Below are 22,093 nucleotides of genomic sequence, written 5' to 3' on the forward strand. Positions count from 1 at the left end.
CAACTAACAACCCTCCACAGCCTCCTGGGTCTTGGCAAGCAGTTCACATCCATGTCTACCAGACTGTGCGCGTAGAAGCTGGACCTAGCACAAGTACACAGCGGACCAGCCACTCTGTGGGAAACTGAGTGCCGGAAGCAGTGCCCAACGGTCCCCGCTTTTAGGAGTCGACGGCAGATCACAACTTGCTTGTGGTTTGGGGGTTAGGGGGTCTGGCGCTGGATTTTGGAATTCCAAATGATGTGCAGAATGCTGACTATTCTAATCTGTACAGATCAGACAGTACAGAAAAGAGGATTCCTGTAATTCTGGGATTGCATTTTGCAACTTGTCTCCTCAAGCTTGGCGCCAAGCCTCTGGTAGGTAGGGACTTGGGGTCTGGGACCAAAGCAGCGGGTGGAGGGCGTCCGCGGACTACCCCGCGCGTCCCTGGCCATGTTGCCTTTAATGTCCTGTCTTTTTGCGTGGCGTTCTGAGGGTTTCCAGGGCTGGCTGGGGTTGCTTTCCACCTGCAAGCTCTCTGTCATGCCCAGCCAACCCCAGCCCTCAAGGATCCCTCAAGCCGAGACCTTTTGACTCCCAGCTTCTTAGATCCCTCCTGCGCCCCCTCCCCTGCCTGGGGGTGGCGGAGAGCCGGACCTCGCAGGGCCAAGCCAGGATCATGCTGTTTCTCTCTGGAAATGTCTCCGACAGCTCCAACTGCACTCATCCGCCGGCACCGGTGAACATTTCCAAGGCCATTCTGCTGGGGGTGACCTTGGGGACTCTCATCATTTTCGGGGTACTGGGGAACATCGTAGTGATACTCTCGGTGGCCTGCCACCGGCATCTGCACTCCGTCACTCACTACTACATCGTCAACCTGGCGGTGGCCGACCTTCTACTCACATCCACCGTGCTACCCTTCTCCGCTATCTTCGAGATCCTAGGCTACTGGGCCTTTGGCAGAATCTTCTGCAATATCTGGGCGGCGGTGGACGTCCTGTGCTGCACCGCGTCCATCATGGGGCTCTGCATCATCTCCATTGACCGCTACATTGGCGTGAGCTACCCGCTGCGCTACCCCACCATCGTGACCCAGAAGAGGGGTCTCATGGCTCTGCTCTGCGTCTGGGCACTCTCCCTCGTCATCTCCATCGGGCCTCTGTTCGGCTGGAGGCAGCCGGCCCCCGAGGATGAGACCATCTGCCAGATCACTGAGGAGCCGGGCTACGTGCTCTTCTCGGCACTGGGTTCCTTTTACGTGCCGCTCGCCATCATCCTGGTCATGTACTGCCGGGTCTACGTAGTGGCCAAGAGGGAGAGCCGGGGCCTCAGGTCCGGTCTCAAGACCGACAAGTCGGAGTCGGAGCAGGTGACGCTCCGTATTCATCGGAAAAATGCCCGGGTAGGAGGCAGCGGGGTGTGCAGCGCCAGAAACAAAACGCACTTCTCCGTGAGACTCCTCAAGTTTTCCAGGGAGAAGAAAGCTGCCAAAACACTGGGCATCGTGGTCGGCTGCTTCGTCCTCTGCTGGCTGCCTTTTTTCTTAGTAATGCCTATTGGTAAGTCTTCTTAGTATTTAGGGTCTTCACCCTCTTCCCGGTCTGCTACCTCAGATTCACAGTTGGGGTGATAGTTGGAGTGGGCCAGAAAGGATCTGCATTTCAAACAGCAAAGCCAGGAGGGCAGTTTGGAAAGGCTCCTTTGTAGAAAAGTAATTTCCACTCCCTTTCTACTTCAATCTCATTTATATTATGTTCTGGGGGCACTTTTTCAACTACTGTAAAGTGGCTTCTAACTGATACAGATTAATTGGTCTCCTTAATAAGAACGTCAACTTTTTTCAATACCTTTAAGCATGTGTTTAATTTAAATACATCCACCGTCTTTCAATCTGAGTCTCCACCAGCACTTCAGTAGGGTCTGTGGAATCCCACTTCCACCTCTGCTGTTAAGGACTGAAAATTCTCTTGGCCTAAAAATAAGCACCATGTTTATTCTGAACAAATGTGTAATTTTATTATTAGATTAGATTATCCCTAAGGGTTAGTTATAGTGCTCTGCTTATGACCTATATCTGCGTTAAATATTCTGGATTCAGTGTGAAAGAAAGTATGGCAAACATCTGACAAGAAAAAAAGAGTGATTTTAGTTTAAATCAATTTAAGCTTTAAAGAATTCAACATAATGTTCCCAGTAATAAAATACCTTTTTCTTTATTTTAATAGTAAGTGGTAAAGCTAACTTTACTCTTATAAAAAAAAGTATTCAGAAAGTTGCAGATGACTCAGTTTGGAAATATGCAGTAATGTTACACATTTGGTTTTTGCAAATGTTAAATTAGCAGTTGTTAGAACTAATTAGCTCATTAGAAGTATCAGCAAGAGGATCCACTTGAAAGAGTCTTGTATCACTGAAAGGCCTTACTGAGATTCCAACATGGTTATTTGCTATTTTTAGTTAGTGAGCTCAAATATAGACCAACACATTGGTTATCTACTAACTCTAGCAAATAAAAAATTATGGTGAAAATTAATAAAAGTCTGCTTCCAGCACTTTAGAGCCAAGTTTAAGTGGTATGTACTTAAAAGTACTTTAATTTGCAATTCAGTAATAATAGCAGCTATGATTTATTATTATTATTATTATTTTTTTGAGGACCAGCTCTGTTTCAGGCATTTGACAAGGCTTTTTATTACATTCATCTTCTCAACAACTCATTATATGAGGTATGAACTGTTATCCTAAAATCACACTGGGAGGAAGGGATTCTTCAGATTCTAGAGCTTCACTGTCTAATGCCATAGCCACCAGCCACTTGTGGCTATTTAATATAAATTAAAATGAAAAAAAATTAACATTCAGTTTCTCAGTCCCACTAGCCACATTTTAAGTACTCAGTGGGCACATGTGGCCAGTGCTTACTGTTTTGGACAACAGAAATAGAGAACATTCATCATTGCAGAAATTTCCTTCCAAAGAGGCCCTTCTGAGTCCTCTGCCTTACCTTCCATTGTGTCTGTCCATCATTGTTGCTTACTCTGTTCCTGGAAGTATTTCACAGCTTTACATTTACTTAAATAACACTCTGCCTAAGCCTCTGCCAGCTTGTCTACCTTTCTGTATCCCATCTCTTACTTCCTCCTGAAGTTCCCACATTTATTCTTATGTCCATTCACTCAGCAAGTACTTATTGAGCACTTGTTGTAAACATTAGAATGAACAAGAAGGAAAAGTCCTTGCCAGTAAGATGTTGTATTCTTTTGGGGGAGATAGAAATGAACAAATAAATGTATGTTAAGAAATCAGGATTGTACACCTGAAACTAATATACAATACTATTGAATATCAACTGTAATTGAAAAGTTTAAAACAAAGCAAAACTATATATATTAATATCAGACAAAGCAGACTTCAGAACAAGGAAAGTCATCAGTGGTTTCCAGAGGTACAAGAGGAGGGATGAATAGGTGGGATACAGGGTATTCTGGGGGCTGTGACATTATTCTGTATGATAATGTATTGTGGATACATGACATCACGTATTTGTCAAAAGCTCACAGAACTATGAAACACAAAGGGTGAACCCTAATGCAAACTATGGACTTTTGTTGATAATAATGTGAGAATTAAAACAAAAGTATCACACTAATGCAAGGTTATTAATAGTAAGGGACACTTTATGGAGGAGGCAAAAGCATACATGTGAATACTCTACTCCAGACTGTGATAGGCCCTCTCCACCTGCCTGTATACATAAGATCACTTGCTATTTCAGAGCAAAGTTAGGGAAAACTGTTTTCTAGAACCTGCTGACCTCTTCCCCCCAGCCCAACTGATCTGCCCTGGTGGCTGGGTACCTGTTTATCTTAGAGACAGAACACTCCAAGGGCTCTGAGTGGTCATTTATGGCCCACAAGACACTGGCACTCAGAGACAGAGCTGTGTGCCCTGCCACCACATCCACCTTGCATCTGTTCCTGAAGTACCTGTGTAATGCTCTGTTGGTGATTTCTGAAAGCTTGAGACACATCCCAGTTCCCTGTGTGTCCCTGGGAAATCCTGGTTTGTGTTGTGTGTTGGTGTCTTTGATAGTAAAGAGATAGTGCACTTTAAGAATATGAAGACACTAGGCAAAAGGTGTTCTGCCCTCAATGAAGTCTGTGGAAGATGTAGTGAGAATGTTGAACTGGTGATGCACGCCAATGACTCCCTCAGGCTGCCTGGGGTGGAGGCCAGTCCTTGGGCTTGTTAGCACTGAGCACAAATCAGAGCAGTTTGTCACTTCAGAACAAGGTCGACTCTGCAAATGGCATCGAAGAGCCAGTCTCCTAAACTTTCCCTGTTGACTGATGGAAAACCCATCTCAAAAGCATCAGAGATTGATGGAGAGCAACTTCAGAAGAAAATAACAAATGATTACAGTGCAAACATTCATCTTTCAGAAAGTCCACAGCTGCTCCACCAGGAAATTCTGAGATGGAGGCAGAAAGCCCAGGAAAAGGAGCAGAAGGAGAAAGACAGGCTGAAGCAAACATATAAATGGAGCAGGTCCTGAAAGATAAAATGAGCCAATTAATACCAGTGGTTGAAAAATTGCTACAGATGATCCCTTTGCCTGATTTCCTTAGACATCACTTAGGTCACGTGAAGTGGCAGGTCGAACAAAACAGGGAAGCAGAAAATGACAATCACCCTGTCCTTCAGTCACAAGTTAATCAGAAGGGTGTCCCTGATGATGCCAACTTTAATGTGTCCCTTCAAAGTCCTGAGAAAGAACATCAGGAAACAGCTAGGCAATTGTGGGAAGAAAAGCAAATGAATGAAGAGCTCACAGGACAGATAACCGACCTCCAATTCGAAGCATCTTTGCAGTGTGAAAATTCAAACCTAGAAAGCGAGGTTCAGCAGCTGAAGCTGAAGCTTCAAATTCTGCCTGCATCACATGAAGATCACTTAACCCAACTTCAGAAAAAAACTGAGGAGGAAACGAGCTGCTTAGAAATGGAGAAGAAACTTCTCAACATATCTGTAGATACATGAACTTTGCGTATCAGATATGCAACCTCTACAGGAAGATGGCTGAAGACCTGGGCAAGGACAGGAGAGAAGCACTTCGTACCAAGGAAAAGGAGATCGTCTTCTATGAGAAAGGGCTTAAGAAAGCTGGAACGCAGCCATGTGGATTGATAGAAAGCTCAAGGAGGTAAGGAAAGAAAATGATCACAACAGACAAATGCTGGCCAAGGTCGAGTCCAAGTTCCAGCTTTTCCCAAGTTGCCCTTTTGCTCCTACTGTTCCTCCTGCAGCCTGAAGAGGCCGGGAAGTGTCAGGGCTCCCATGAGTCATTAGGGCCCCCTTACAGTAAGAGCTTAAGAATTCAGGGTCACCTGCAGGGTTGACTCAGTTTCCACAGCATCTGGGTCCCAAATTCCCACAACCACTCAGAACAACTGTATTGTTTTTTTCTTTAAAGTAATTTTGATTTATGTCTTTTTCGTTTAGTTACTGTTATTTAATTAATGTTACAGTTCCTCTTATTCAGGTAGATCTAGCATTATACTTTTAATTAGTATTTAAAAATAACTATTCAGCCCTCGGGGTTTGGTTCAGTGGTTGGAGCATCGGCCTGCAGACCAGAGAGTCCTGGGTTCAGTTCCCTCTAGGGGCACGTACCAAAAACAACAACAACAACAACAACAACAACAACAAAACTATTCATTTAAAAATAAGGATAAAATAAAGTTCATTTAATATTAAAGTTCATTTAATATTAAAAATAATTCAGGATTAATAAGCACTATTTAATAAGTCAACAAAATAAGAGGCTAGAGAGTAGCAGGACAATGCAGGGTAAGGGGTAAAGAAAGTCCTCTCTGAAGAGGTGATGTTTGAGCACACACCAGACTGAAGTGAGAAGCAAGACTTGCAAAGTCTGGGAGGAAGAGCTTTCTGGGCAGAACGAACTTCCAGTGCAAAAATAGGAAAGAACATGACCTGTTCAAGGTTGAGCAAAGAGGCCAGTGTGACTGAACTACAGAGAATAAGGGGAAAGACAAGTTCAGAAAGAGGCTAGGGAAATAGACAAGGTCAAGGAAATGTGGGTTTGTGAGGCCAAAGTAAAATTTGCATATTATTCTAATTGTGGTGGGAAGTTTATTTAGTTGGAGGGTTTTTATCAGGTGAGTGGCTGGACTTATGCTTTGTAGAGATCATTCAAGATGCTGGGTGGAGAGTGGGCTGTTTGGGGTAAGAGTGGGAGCAGGGAGACCAGTTAGGAGGCTGTTGGAGAAGTCATGGTGAGAAAGGTCTTGATGCCTCAGCTAAGGTGAGATTGGTGGAGGTGGTAAGAAGTGATCACATTCAGCACTCATTTCAAAGGTAGAGCTGACAAGTTTGGACATAAGGACATGAGAAAAAGAGAGGAATTGAAAATAACTTCCATGTCTAGGGCCTAAATAACTGGGTAAATCGTGCATTTTACTGCAATTGAGAAAACTAGAGAATGATAGGGGTGTGAAGGGCTGGTGGGAGTGTGTAGGATAAGTGTTTATTTTGTATAGCCCATGTTGAGAAGGGTTTATTGGATATATAAGTAGAGATGCCAGCTAAGTAGTTAGATATATGAATTGAAGCTAAGAGGAGAAGCTGGGCTACAATACAAACCTAGGACACATCAATATATTTAAAGCCACAGAAATAGAAGGAACTACAGGAGAGAAAGTATGAAGAGAAAAGACAGATAAGGTCTGAGCCTTGGGGCATTCTGATATTTGAGGGTTGGGAAAAGGAGGAGTATTTACCAGCAAATAAATTGAGGAGTGGCCAGGGAGGAGACTATGATGTTCCCCCAAGCTAAATGGAAGTGTTTCAAGAAGGCAAGAGTAAATAGCTGTGTCCCATGCAGCTGCTAAACCAAGTCAGAGGAGGACTGGGAATAAACAGTGGGCTTGGCCAAGTGGAGATCTGTGCAGATGTGAAAAAGTTCTTTGAGAATAATAGTCTCAGTGGAGTGATGGAAACAAAGTCTGGTTGTGTGCTGTCTAGTGACAATAGAAAATAAAGAAGTGGGAACAACAAAATAGACAACTCTTTGGAAATATTTTATTGGACAGTGGAGCTGGGAATAGAGTGTAGCTGAAAGGATCTAGACTCTAGATTCTAGAGAGAATTTTCAAAGGTAGGTGACAGGATATCATGTTTATATTCTGATGGGAATGATGGAATAGAAAGATGCTGGTTGTACATGCAAGGGAGGAGATGGGATTCAATGCCCAAATATAGGTTTAGAAAGTGATGAGAAAACAGTGGGGTAGGGGGAGTTTTTTTGTTTGTTTGTTTGTTTGTTTTTGGTACATGCCCCTAGCAGGAACCGAACCCTGGACTCTCTGGTCTGCAGGTCAACGCTCCAACTGCTGAGCCAAACCGGCCAGGGCGGGGAAGATCTTTTTGGAATATATTTATGTCCTCAATGAAATAATTAGACTGTCAGTTAAGAGTGAAGAAGGAATAGGAAATGATGGTCATTTGAGGAACAAAGGAAGATGTGAAATATTAATCTTTGCTGTGAAAGAGTGAATAGATTATGGAAATACAGCAGAGTCACCTGGAAGTCCTGTTTGAGACTTGTGGTCATAAATTTAAAGCCCAGTCAAAAAGATTGTACGTTGCTCTCTAACAGCTAAGAGGCTGAGGATTGTAGGGACTATTGCTGATAAACTGACTAGATCTAGGGACCACAGTGATGTGAGGGTGTTTGTGAAGAGATAGAAATTGGATCAAATTAGGGTTCACACAGAGTCAGATGGTGGAAAAAGCTCAGGTGATGATAAGTGACTGTGAGCTTGGGACTTCTGGTGATGACAGCTGTCTCCAGGGTGATGAGTGTGATGGGCTGGTTCCTGGGGTCCCTGGTCTAACCAGGGCCTTTTTCTTTGATGTGCTCTCTTGGGGAGTTAGTAATGCTGAGGTGAAGATGTTATAGTGGAAGGGAGGAGTACCTGGAATCGCCGGGCTTCATTTAAATCCTGATAATGTGATGCGACAGGAAGGAAATTGAAAATTTTTTGTTAACAGTATTCGACCAGGTTGTACAGTAGTGTGAAAGAGCCCTAAATTTACTAAGTTTGTGGTGCACAGTTTCTTCTTCTTTTTTTTTTTTTGGTACGTGCCCCTAACGGGAACTGAACCCAGGACTCTTTGGTCCGCAGGCTGACGCTCCAATAGCTGAGCCAAACCGGCCAGGGCCACAGTTTCTTCTTGACACCAAATGAGTAAGAGACTATATCTTTCAGGATTTATTGGCTGAATAATAAATAATAATAATAATAAAAATAATAATGAGTTAAACAGATTAAAATGGTAAATGAAGCATATTCCTGGCCCTCAAGGGTCTCACAGTCTAGTTAAGGAGACAAATTAGGAACAAATATCCAGGTTTGTGAGAATGATCCTCAAAGCATTATTACTAGGGTTGAAAAATATAACAGTTATACAAGTCTGAAGGTCACTGTGGAAGCTTCTAGAAACATTGAGGTTGACTAAGCAGGAATTTGAAGGCTATTTCTGATGGGCCACCAATGAGATGCTATTGTTTTTTAGTACATTTTTCATGCAAAACATGGACAGAAAAATAAATATGTCATATTATCATACGCAAGGGACATGAGCTCTTAAAAATAAGTATTCTCTTGGGAAGAAGAAAATCTTCTTATCAGTCTGTGCTAGGCTGCCAGAGAATAGTAAGATTAGAAACTAAAACCAAGGCACAGACGAATGTGATATATAAAGCTGAAACGTGAAATACCCACATGCAGATGATCTAGCCCAAGATAATCAGGTGAGTGCTCTCCAGTTCATCACTGAAGGTCGCTCCTCTATGCTGTGAAAGGGCTCTGTCTCCTCACTGACCCTATACACCCTCCCTCCCGAGCTCCTCCCCACCAGGGCTGGGTTGATTGCTGGACTAAATAGTGTGATTATAGGTAGGAATCTGACTTGCCTGCTCTGAAGTCTAAGTGTTGCCAGTCTTGTTTTCTTTTTGCATCCTAAGTGTTTGGTACAAATCCAGAACCCGTTCATGGGAGGGGAATCACGTTTGAAGTTTCTATCAGTCATTTATACCTTAAAGTGAATGTTTTTAAAAAAACAAATTCTGATTATGGAAATGAATAGAAAAAATATGAAGGTGTTAGGCTTCAACATATAAAAGAAGAAAGGGTGAATAATGTGTCTCCCGTGGAAGATCAGGCATCAAAGTATGTGTATTATCTTTGCCTCTTTCACTCTTTTGTCAGAGAGCACTAGTCCCAGAGGCAGTGTGCTGAGTGGAAAAAGTGTTGCCTAGGTATTTCAACCACAGCCTTGTTTTTTATAATATAGGTGATATTATACAGGGTGGCTGGTAATCTTGTCAGTATTCATATGTTTCATAGACCATTACTGACATATGCTGATATAAGTATGTCACCATGAACAGTGGATGCACCTGGAGGTCTGAGAAAGAGGGAGCATCAGTGAGAAAAGGGTGAAGGGGCCATAATTATGAACATATGGTTATATGACTGAACTCTGGACACATTAAATATGAAATAGGCACTAATACTAATACATTATTGCTATTATGTCTAAAAACAAAGGAGGCAGCATTGGCCTGAGTTGTGGCTCATGTGGACCTAGAATATTTTAGAATTATGTTAAAATAAAAAAGAGGGGTGAACAGCACAGTGGTGAGCAGGAAGAAAAAGTTTGAATGGGATGTTTGGGGTCCCAGCTGGGTGGTTTAATTGGTTGGTGAGTTGTCCAGTGCACCATAAAAGGTTGCGGGTTCGATTTCTGGTCGGGGCACATACCTAGGTTTTGGGTTCGATCCCCGGTTGGGGCATGTACGAGAGGTAGCCAGTCGATGTTTCTCTCTTTCTTCAAACTCCTCTCTCTTTTCCTCTCTGTTTCTAAAATCAATAAAAATATATATTCTTGGTGAGGATGAAAAAAAAATCTAAACAAAAAAAGGGATGTTTAGGGGAAGGCAGAGATGGCAAAAGGCTTATCAGATGGAAGCAGTGAGTCAGCGAATGATTCATTTATTCTGCAAAATTTTATTGAGCATCTACTATGTGCCAGGCAGCTAGAGAGTTACTGAAGATAAAGACCAACAAATCCCTGCCATGATAGAGCTGAAAATCAGCACAGTTAACTTCATAAAAAATTTCAGAGAGTGATAAGTGAAAAACAGTGAAGAAAAAAGACAAGTACATATAATGGCACCTAAATGACAAACAAGGACTCTGACTCTTTTTTTTTTTAATCCTCACCTGAGGACATTTTTCCATTTTTTGTACAGATAGAGTGGGAGGGAGAGAGAGGAAGAGAGAGAGAGAAACATCAATGTGAAAGGGACACATCGAGTGGCTGCCACCCGCACGACCAACCATGGCCGGGGACAAACTGCAACCGAGGTACTTGCCCTTAGCGGGAACCGAACCCGGGTCTCTCCGGACCGCAGGCCAACGCTCTAACCGCTGAGCCAAACTGGCCAGGGCAGGACTCTGACTCTTGTTGATGTCCAAGATAGCCAGAGATTGTGTTGCTTTGCCGTAGGTACAAAGGGATCAGACCCCTGATTCTTATGGAAAAGGTTGATCTCTTAGAGATAATGGTGTGGAGACAATCTAAAAGCCAGTATGATTTTAAGATAAGAAACCAGTTTTCCAATTACTCTTCCTGCATTGCAAACCATCCCAAAAATGTAATGGCTTAAAGCAACACCATTTTATGGCTGGTGATTCTGTGGGCAGGGAGATGAGTCAAGGCCCAGGTGTTGGGGCTGACTATCAGAATTGGAAGCCTCCCTTGCTCCAGTGGTCTTTCTTAAAATGTGGCAGTTCTCTCAAAGAGAATCAGTACAGATGCTGCCAGGCTTTTGAAGAGTTAGACCCAGACCTGGCCCAGTGTTACTGCTGCCTGATTCTGCAGGGAAAGCAAGTCATAAGGCCAGCAAGTCGGTAGGTTCAAGGAAATAGACTTATCTCGGATAGGTGTACAACATGTTGCTGCACAGAGGGATGGGGAACCATCATATACCACAGCTACCTTCCAAGCATATCAAACAACAGTTTTCTTTCATCCATCTGTTATTATTTAGAGAACTTCCAATGTACTATGTGCTGGCATGTTTATAACCCCATAATTGATGATTGGTAAATTATTGTGCTGCTCCATAATTGATGATTGGGAAAGTCACTGTGTGTCCTCTAGCTGAACCTGTTTAGTCAAAATGACCTCAGTAAATTGGAATACTCCCTGAACCAAGAAATTGTTGGGAGCTGTCTATGTGTCTGACAGAGTCCATGGAGCCTGGAGGTCTTCGAGTCAGAGACTTGACCTCCCCCACAATCTCAAGGAATCAGGCTTGCATTATGTTTTTGCGGCTCAGGGCTAAGTGTGACCCAATGTACCTTGAAATACCTGAAATATCGGGGTGTTCCTGGGTGTGCCTGGGTATTCCTAGATGTGCCTGGGTGTTCCTGTTATCTGTAAGGCAAACTAATTCCATACAACATTGCTGTGGCCCTGGGCATTATATAAAGAAGATCCTATTTTCTGTAAGGTATAAAAGGCATGTAATAAAGCATACCTGGGCTGATTCCAAAGACTTTGTTACAGGGGTGTTTGGAATCAGACACTGGCTGATAAAGTATATCGGGGCTGATTCGGAAGACTCTGTCACAGGGGTGTTCAGAATCAGACGCTGGCTGGCTAATAAACGGCTCTTATTTGGACTTCAATTCTCTAGTGGTCTTTATTTGACTCTGTCGGGCCATTACATTTGGAGGCCCCAGGGTGGGATCATTCGCCGGCCAGCTTTGCTCTCTATTTGGCTTTAATTTGGCTCTGGTGGTCTCAGTTCTCTCACGCCACAACACTGGGCTTTATGCAACACACAGTTAAAACAGCTAGGGTCCTTGCCTTCCTGCAGGCTTCTAATCTCCATGGGGAGGTAAACATTAATTTGATAACCACATAAGAAATTCCAAACTACATACTGTGAAGAGGATGTGGGTGGTGCCTTCAAAACATATGGTGGATAAGCCTGATGTTGTGGTGTGACAGAGTCAAAGAAAGACCACTAGAGAATTGAAGTCCAAATAAGAGCCATTTATTAGCCGGCCAGCATCTGATTCCCAACACCTCGTGACAGAGTCTTCAGAATTAGCCCTGATATGCTTTATCACATGCCTTTTATACCTTACAGAAAATAGGATCTTCTTGATATAATGCCCAGGGCTACAACAATGCTTTATAGAATTAGTTTGCCTTGAGGATAACAGGAACACCCAGCCACACCCAGTAACACCCAGGTATTTCAAGGTACATTGGGTCACACTTAGCCCCAAACTGCACAAACACAATGCAAGCCTAATTCCTTGAGATTGTGGAGAAGGCTGAGTCTCTGACTCAAGACCTCCATGCTCCATGGACTCCGTCAGACACGTAGACAGCTCCCAACAATTTCTTGGTTCAGAAGGTCTTTACAAAACAGGTTCAGCTAGAGGACACACAGTGACTTTCCCAATCATCAATTATGAATCTATAAACAAGTCAGCACAATAACTTACCAATCATCAATTATGTGGTTATAAACATGCCAACACACTGACCCTGGGCAGGGAGGCAGAAAAGGCTTGCATGGGAGGAGGGTTTGACCTATGAGCTGAGATCTATAGAATGAAGAGGCTTTCAGTGGCTAAAAGGGGGAAGGAGGGAACAGAATGGGCAGACTGTGACCTGGTTGGCCTGATATTCATGAGGATTTTCCAGAAGACTGGTGTGGCCAGAGCTGAAAGGATAGAGATAACTGGTATCAAATGAAGCTGGAGAGAGAGGGTCCAGACCAAATATCCTTTAGAGCCTTTTTATGAGTTTTTGTTTTTATCCAAAGATAACCAGGAACAGGGATGACATGATTAAGTCTACATTTCAAAAAATCAGATGCTTAGTGAAAAGAAGGCTTTGGCTAGACCAGTTGGGAGACCTTCACATGGAACAGAGAAGAAATATCCTGCCAAGACAATCCTTCTCACTTGAGGTTAAAAACACATATTTCCGTGAGCTGCCACAGAGTTCTGGACTGCCTCTTTTGTCATTGCCTCTAGAACACATTGACAAGCAAGCCTTTTGCTGATCATAAGTAGTATAACAAAACTTGGCTTTAAATTAATTGTGGCTCTTTCCACAAGACAAATCTGTCAATGAAGATTTACTATCATATCCAAAAATATGTGCTGCAGGCTCAGAAGACATCTACAATGAGTTTTAACAATGCTTTCAGCCCTGGCCAGTTTGGCTCAGCAGTTAAAGTGTCGGCCTGCGGACCAGAGAGACCTGGGTTTGGTTCCTGTTAAGGGCACGTACCTGGGTTGCAGTTTGTCCCTGGCCCCGTTTGGGGTCGTGTGGGTGGCAGCCAGTGGATTTGTCTCTCTCACATTGATGTTTCTCTGTCTCTCTTCCTTTCTCTCCCCATCCTGTTCTATCTGAAGATAAATGCAAGAAAAATGTCCTTGGGTGAGGATGGAAAAAAAACAAAAACAATGCTTTCAGCAACAGCTGACTCTTTCAAATCAGGCTGCAGACAGGCAGGTTGTTAGTTTGAAGGAGACAATACTTAGTGACTAAGGTAATGTTTTGTTTTGTTACTTCATGGTTTCAGGTTCAGATGAGGACGTTTTTCTTGGGCCTTTTCCTTGTCTAGCAGGTTTGCTGTCTTTTAGCCCTATTTGATTTGCCAGCTGGGCACTTGCATAATCCCCCTTCTATATTTTGTTAGTAATTTAAATTCAATTTTTTATTATTTTTTTATTTTATTAAATTTTTTTTGTTGTTGTTACAGATGTTTCTCCTTTTTTACCCCATTGACACCCTTCTCCCCATCCCCCCTGCCCCGTCCCGGGCTTTGTTGTCCATGTCCATTGGTTATGCGTACATGCATGTAACTTGTCTGTTATTTTTGGCCACATTTTATAAAGTTGTGGTTTTTTTGTTTGTTTGCTTTTTGTAAAATTTTAAAATTTATTTTAGAGAGAGAGGAAGAGAGAGGCAGAGAGAGATAGAAACATCAATGAGAGAGAACATAGATTGGCTGCCTCCTGCATGCCCCCCACTGGGGATTTGGCCCACAACCTGGGCATGTGCACTGACCAGGAATTGAACTGGTGACCACTTGGTACATGGGTCAATGCTCAACCACTGAGCCACACCAACCAGGCAAAGTTATGGTTTTTTAAAAATTTATTTTCTATTTGTAAGCTATTTTATACATTGAAGATATTAATCATTATTTACTATATATACTGGATTGCCAATTTTCTCATACTATATTCAGATGTGCTAAGAAAAATGTAGTTCTTTTACTTTCCAAAAAACAAGTAATCTTTTTATGAAATTTCATGGAAACATAGACACACATACACTTTAGTTAAATCCAAGAAGCTCGATCAGATCTGATCATTTAAGCCTCTTTTAGGTAACTCAGCCTTTCAGATTTGCCTGCTAAATTGTTGACCAGGCCCTGGGGCTCCCATTGCCTCATGGTAGTGGGGGGGGCAGGGACAAGAAATCAGGGCCTTGGCTGACCATCCATTATAATTTTTAGTGCCCTGCACTGAGGAGTTTGGTTCAGTCTAGTGACTGGTCCCTAGGCCCTAGTCCCAGCCATCATGAGTCTGAGGCTGCTCCATGGGACGATTGTCAGGTCTGATGACCTAGCCCCACTCAGTCCTCACTGCAAGAATAGACCTTGAAGATTTGTCTGTGGCTCCATTTGTTTCCTGGCTGGGGTGCCACCTGCTCTGTTGCCAATGGCCAGGGAATTATTTTGTCCCTCCATCCCCCATGATCACCTTTTACAAGCTCCTGAGCCAAATCCTCAGTGATGTTCCATCTCTGTCTCAAGGCATGGAGAGCCCTGTGGGCTTCTTCCACACCAAACCAAGCAGATGTGCCAGCCCAAGCTTGTTCTCTGCCCAGGCACATTGGCTGTCACTCTAATTGATGCAATAGACCTTCTGTGTCGTCTCCCAGAATGGACAGTGGGAAAAAGCAACTTCACTCACACCTTTATCTTCTTAAATGCCTATATGGTCCTTGTTGAAAGGGGAGGTCAGAACAAACACTTGACTGCCTCTTTCCACTACCTCCTGCCCCATTTTTCCCCACAGTAGTCCACCAGTGCGGGGTGGATGTCCCTCTTTCTGGCTAACTGGGACACTCTTGTGAATGATGTTCTCCTCCTTCTAGGGTGGTATCCACCTTTTATGGAATTGCAATGGCAAATGGATTGCAGGCAGAATGATAGATTTACTAAAAAGTAAATAAAGATTAGTATTTAACAATGTTATAATCCTTATCGTTATTTAGCAACTATTTTTCCCATTGGGTTATTTGCATTGTAGTGTTGTTTTTGTAGCTTTTACCAATATATGGACATTGAAATTTTTTATGTAGTCACATATTTTAATGTTTTTGGGTTTTGGTTTTTTTTATGGATTGTGCCTTCTCAGGGATTCTTGGAGAGATCTTCCATGTTGTCAGTCAAAAAACCGCTGTCTCCTCCTGGTTCTTTTAGAGCATCATTTGTAATCTACCTGGTATTTAGTTTGGTATGTTGGTAAGTGGTGTCTAACTATATTTATTTCGAAATTGTTAGTCAGATATTCTAAAAAGATTTATTGAATAATCTATTCTTTCCTGTCTTATTTAAAAAGAATAGATTATATTAAAATCTTAACTCTATATTGGGACTCCTACTTATGTCCCGTTTATCTGTCTCTACTCTAGCATTGGTTCCACATTATTTTAATTACTATGGTTTCATAATACATTTGAATATTTTTTGGTTTAAGTTCTTGGATGACTATTCTTTTTCAAAAATTTATTGTCTGTTCTGCACATTCATTCCTCCAGGAAAATTCTGAACTCATTTTGTTAAGTTATACTTCTGCCCCAACCAATGCCACACACACACACACACACACACACCCTGTCACATGTCAATCATAATGTGTTAGGTTGTATAGATCAATTTGAAAAGTGACATCTTTATCACACCAAAACCTCCTGTTAAGAAATATGGCATGTCTCTCCATTTGCTCTTCTAACTACATTTTAAAAAACTTTATTTTTATTGTTGACACTATTATTAAAATTTTTTTTCTTTATTGATTTTATTGATTTTTGTTTATTTTATTTTATTTTTGTTTCAGATGTTTCTCCTTTTTTACCCCATTGACACCCTCTGCCCCATCCCCCACAACCGTCCCCGGCTTTGTTGTCCGAGTCCATTGGTTATGCATACATGCATATAAGTCCCTGTAGTTTTCTTCAAATAGGTCCTTCTTTGGTTAAGCTTATTCCTAGGTATCTTAATTTTTTTGCTGTGATAGTAAATGGGATTGTTTTTTCAGTTTCTCTTTCTGTGAGTTCATCATTGATGTATAAGAATGCCATCAATTTCTTGACGTTAATTTTCTATCCTGCTACTTTGCCAAATTCATTTATTAAGTCTAGTAGATTTTTGATGGAGTCCTTAGGGTTTTCTATGTATAATATCATTTCATCTGCAAATAATCACAGTTTCACAGCCTCCTTTCCAAATTGGATCCCTTTTATTTTTTCTTCCTGTCTGATTGCAGTGGCTAAGACTTCCAGTACTATGTTAAATAAGAGTGGCAAAAGTGGGCATCCCTGTCTTGTTTCTCTTCTTAAGGGAAATGCTTTTAGTTTCTGCCCATTGAGTATGATGTTGGCTGTAGGTCTTTCATATATGGCCTTTATTATGTCGACATATGATCCCTCTATTCCCACATTGTTGAGCATTTTTTTCAGAAATGAGTGCTGGATTTTGTTGAATGCTTTTTCAGCATCTATTGATATGATCATGGGGTTTTTATTCTTCATTTTATTTAAGTGGTGTATCACATTTATTGATTTGCAAATGTTGTACCAGCCTTGCATCCCTGGGATAAATCCCACTTGGTCATGATGAATAATTTTTTTGATGTACTGCTGGGTCCGATTTGCTAGTATTTTGTTCAGGATTTTGGTGTCTATTTTCATCAGGGATATTGGCCTGTAGTTTTCTTTCTTTGCAGTGTCTTTTTATGGTTTTGGAATTAGAGTTATGCTGGCTTCATAAAACGAGTTTGGAAGTCTTCCTTCCTCTTGAATTTTTTGAAATAGTTTGAGGAGAATGGGTGTTAGTTCTTTTTTGAATGTTGGGTAAAACTCCCCTGTGAAGCCATCCAGGCCTGGGCTTTTATTTGCTGGGAGAATCTTGATTACCTCTTCAATTTCTTCTGTTGTTATTGGTCTGTTCAAGTTTTCCATCTCTTCCTGGTCCAGTTTTGGGAGACTATTTGTCCATTTCGCTTAGATTGTAGAATTTGTTGCCATATAATTGTTCATAGTAGTTGTTAAGGATCTTTTGTATTTCTGTGGTGTTAGTTGTTATTTCTCCCTTTTTACTTCTGAGTTTGTGTATTTGGGTTCTCTCTCTTTGTTTCTTGGTAAAGGTCCATCAATCTTGTTTATCTTTTCGAAAAACCAGCTCTTTGTTTCATTGATCCTTTGAATTTTTTTTTGGCCACCATGTCATTTATTTCTGCTCTGATCTTTACTATTTCCTTCCTTCTACTTACTCTAGGGTTTTCTTTTTCTTTTCTTTTTTTTTTTTTTGCTTTCTAGTTCTTTAAGTTGTGGGGTTAGATAGTCTATTAAAATTTTTTCTTGTTTCTTGAGGTAGGCCTGTAGTACTATGAACTTCCCTCTCAGAACTGCTTTCACTGCATCCCATAGATTTTGTGCTGTTGTGTGTTCATTTTCATTGGTTTCTAGGAAGTGTTTAACTTCTTCCTTGATCTACTCGGTAACCCCTTCATTGTTCAATAACATGCTATTTAGCTTCCACGTGTTCAAATGTCTTTGCATGTTATTGTTACAATTGATTTCTAATTTCATGCCATTGTGATCTGAGAAGATGCTTGATACGATTTCAGTCTTCTTGAACTTGTAGAGATTTCGTTTGTGTCCTAACATGTGGTCTATCTTTGAGAATGCCCCATGTGCACTTGAGAAGAATGTGAATTATGTAGTTTTGGGGTGTAATTCTCTGTAGATATCTATTAAATCCATTTGTTCTAGTGCTTCATTTAGAATCTCTGTTTCCTTGCTAATTTTTTGTCTAGAGGATCTATTCAGTGATGTCAGCAGGGTGTTGAAGTCCCCTGCTATGATTGTATTGCTGTCGATTTCTCCTTTGAAGTCCTCCAGAAAATTTTTAATATATTTTGGTGCTCCTATATTGGGTGCATATATGTTTATCAAGGTTATCTTCCTGTTGGATAGATCCTTTCAATATTATGTAGTGGCCTTCTTTGTCTCTAGTTATGACCTTCATTTTGAAATCTATTTTATCAGATATGAATATTGCTACCCCAAATTATTTTTCCTTTCTGTTTGCTTGGAAGATTTTTTTCCATCCCTTCACTTTCAACCTATGTGAGTCTTTTGTTGTGAGGTGGGTCTCTTGTTAACAACATATAGATGAGTCATGTTTTCTTATCCAATCAGCTACTCTGTGTCTTTTTATCAGAGCATTCAATCCATTTACATTTAAGGTGATTTTTGATATGTATTTATTTATTGCCATTTTTGTCTAGTGTGATTATATTTTTCTTCCTATTTTTCTACTAATTACAGGAGTTATTTTAATATTTCTTGCAGTGCTGCTTTGGTGCTAATGTATTCCCCTATGGTTTTTTTGTCTGTGAAGCTCTTTATTTGACCTTCCATTTTGAATGATAGCCTTGCTGGGTAGAGTAGTCTTGGATTCAGATCCTTGTTTTTTATGACCTTGATTATTTTATGCCATTTCCTTCTGGCCTGTAGTGTTTCTGTTAAGAAGTCAGCTGATAGCCTTATGGGGTTTCCTTTGTAGATAACCTGTTGCTTCTCTTTTGCTGCTTTTAGGATTCTCTCTTTGGCTTTTATTTTTGGCATTTTAGTTACTATGTGTCTTGGTGTGGGCCTGTTTGGGTTCTTCTTACTTGGGGCTCTCTGAGCTTCTTGAACTTGAATGCCTTTTTCCTTCACTAAATTAAGGAAGTTTTCTGTCACTATTTTTTCAAATATATTTTCTTTTTTTTTTGAGCTGCAGGAAGCTTTATTGATTGAACAGTTGGGGACAGATTCACACTTGGGGAAACGGCAGTGGGTGGTGTGCCCATGGCTGCTGGTGTAGCCGGTCCTGTGGCTGCTCGTAGCTACATCTGGAGTCCACTAGGTGCTGTCCTCACTGCCCAGAACTTGTACCAGTAGCTTGACCAGCTCCGCCTTGTGCATGGGTTGCAGGCCGTCTATGCAAGACTTGAGCTCGGTTATCGCTGACTTGACATCTGCGTTGACGTTGTACTTGCTCAGGGGCCCCTCATAGAGCTCCTCCGGGGACCCCACCAGCAGCGTTTGTAGGAAATCCATGAAAAACTCACTGGTGTCCTTGTCTGTGGCCAGCCCACAGGTGCAGAGCCAGGCGACAGCTGCCAGCAAGAGGGCGCTGCTCCCCTTCATGGCGCACAGTGGAGGTTCCTCCGAGCTGCCAGGGGCCGGCTTTTCAAATATATTTTCTAATCCTTGCTCATTTTCTCCTTTTGGGGGGATTTCTATGATGTGAATATTATTACGTTTCCAGTTGTCCCATAGTTCTCTTAAGCTGTCTTCCTGTTTTTTAATTTTTTCTTTTCTTTTGTTTTTCTGATTGTTTCAGTTTTTTCTACCCTGTCTTCTAATTTACTAATCCGGTCCTCAGCTTCCTCTACTCTGCTGTTTAGACCTTCCAATGTGTTCTTTATTTTTGATATGTCGTTCGTGATTTCTTCTTGGTGGTTTTTAATTTCCAGTTGGTTGATTTTCAACATTCTATGTCTTTACTCATGGTGTTGATGTCCTTACTCATGCTGTTGAGCTTCCTCAATATCATGGCTCTGAATTCTAGCCCCGTTAACGTGTTTAACTGCTCCTCATTTATCTCATCTTCGGTAGAGGTGTCTTTTTCTTTCACTTGGCATTTGATTTTTTGTTTCACCATTTTGGTTATCACAGTGGGCTTTGTGGCCTGCCAAATTTTCCCTGTGGGTGCTGGTGCTCTGCTGTTTGTGGCTCCCTCTCCTGGGTTTGGATGAGCAAGGGAGGACCCACATTAAACACCACTGTCAAGTCTTACTTTTCTTTTTAGAGTTGCTAGGCCAGGAATGGTTCAGTTATCTTCTAGTTTTTTGCCTGGATGCTATCAGTAGGGGTTACCTGAAGAGCCTTGAGTTCTTGGTTGAATGAAAAACTCCCTCAGGTGCTCAGCGTTGGGGGATTTCCAGAGGGTGGGGCAGATGCTAGTTGTTAATGAGCCTCAATTTTCATTTTAATGGCCCACTGGGTGGGGTTGAATCTCCGAGGAAGGGGCCGCCGTCTCTCCCCAGAGCCCTGGGAAGGAGCAACATGGCTACCACCTTGTGTGGCTGCAATTCAGCAAAAGCTCTGAACACCCTCCAAATCCTGTGACCCCACACAGTTCCAGTCCAGTCTGCCCTCCCTCTGCCGGAGCCCAGGTCGAGTGTCTGTGGTTATTTTAGCATCTGTCCCAGCTCTGCACTGTAGAGAGGGCTTGGGAATTTAACCCCGAGGATGCTGCTCACAGCTAAGGCTCCTGCCGACTGTGGGCTCCCAGTCCGCTCTCATGCCTCTGCAATCCTACCAGGATTGAATCAGTGTCTCTGGTTATATGGTCCTCACACGCTGCTTTTCAGTTGCTTTTTCCAGACGATTTGTCTTTATTTTAATTGTAATTCCAGTTTGGTCCTGGGAGATTGTCTGTGTAACTTGCATTCACTCTGCTGCCATTTTGGAATTTTCTCTTCTGAAATATTGTTTACACTTTTAATCACACTTACTAACATGTGCTGGAAAACTGATTATGGCAATGAAGTTGGGATATGCTATTTGGTACTTCAACATTAGATATTACACTGATTGTCAATTTTAGATCACTGCACTTTCTCATATCAAGAAAGTATCTTTTTTTAAAAAAAGAAAGTATCTTTCTATACCTTATAGGACAATTTAATAAAAAATAAATTTTTAGTTTTATCAAATGATTTTTTGTGTCAATTAATATTAAACTTTTTTGTTGAAATTGTTTTGGTAAATGTGATTTTGTAATATTATTCTATATATGTATTATTTGATAATATTCTACCTGATCAGCGGCATTATTCCTTTTTATGTTACTGCATTATACTATTTTATTTCTGGTTTTCATCTATATTTCTATGCAAAATTACTATATTTTATTGTATTGTGCTGTCTTTGTCACATTTTGGTATCAAGTTTATTTTAATTTTATAAAGCAAACTGTGACACTTCCCCCCCCCCCCCTACACTCTGGAAGAGTTTAAATAACATAAGAATTATGTGTTCCTTGAAGGTTTAAAAGAACTTGCCCATAAAACATTTGGGCATAGCTCCTTTTATGGATGCAATTTTTGGAGACTGGTTTCTATTTCTTCCATGGATAGTGAGTTATTCTGATTGTCAGATTTGATAATCTTTGTTTTCTTATTTTTCATTTTATTTAGGTTTAATATTTTAGCATACAATTCTACATGAAACTATAATATTTTCTTTATTTTCTATTTTCTCTCATTTTCTATACTGTATGCTTGTGTTTTCTTTCTTTTTGTTTTCACTGAGATGTCCTGGAAGGTTGTCTATTTTATTAGTTATTTTATTTTAAAATTTTTACTTATTGATTGATTTTAGAGAAAGAGAGAGCAAGGGAGAGAGAAAGAGAGAAACATCAATTTTGTTGTTCCACTTATCCATGCATTCATTGGTTGATTCTTGTATGTACCCTGACTGGGGATTGAACCTTCCACTTTAGCATATCAGGGCGATGATCTAACCAACCGAGCTACACAACCAAGGTTATTTCATATCTTTTTTTTTTTTTTTTTTCCAAAGAACCCGTGTCTTGGATTTATTAATCATTTTCATCTATTTTCCAGTGCAC

The 22,093-nt window shown here is 41.3% G+C and overlaps 2 protein-coding genes across 2 annotated transcripts in view; one reads left to right on the forward strand and one right to left on the reverse strand.

Annotated features, from left to right (window-relative positions):
- Window positions 1-228: 228 nt before the first annotated feature.
- The window catches only part of ADRA1A (adrenoceptor alpha 1A), a 125,284-nt gene continuing 103,419 nt past the window's right edge, over window positions 229-22,093 (forward strand). Inside the window, exon 1 of the mRNA XM_036240716.1 lies at window positions 229-1,544. Within this exon, the coding sequence (XP_036096609.1) occupies window positions 662-1,544 (883 nt within the window). The 5' untranslated portion in view covers window positions 229-661. The remainder of the gene's footprint in view (window positions 1,545-22,093) is intronic.
- Window positions 19,315-19,602, reverse strand: LOC118616399 (secretoglobin family 1C member 1-like). Its single transcript, XM_036241980.1, has one exon. The coding sequence runs from the start codon at window positions 19,600-19,602 to the stop codon at window positions 19,315-19,317; it is 288 nt and encodes a 95-aa protein (XP_036097873.1).

Source organism: Molossus molossus, unplaced genomic scaffold (genome assembly GCF_014108415.1).
Source record: "Molossus molossus isolate mMolMol1 unplaced genomic scaffold, mMolMol1.p scaffold_m16_p_4, whole genome shotgun sequence".
Classification (NCBI taxonomy): Eukaryota; Metazoa; Chordata; class Mammalia; order Chiroptera; family Molossidae; genus Molossus; species Molossus molossus.

What these genes read in the sequence shown, in the direction of transcription:
- LOC118616399 (XM_036241980.1), bottom strand. Translation starts at nt 19,602, where the DNA reads ATGAAGGGGAGCAGCGCCCTCTTGCTGGCAGCTGTCGCCTGGCTCTGC.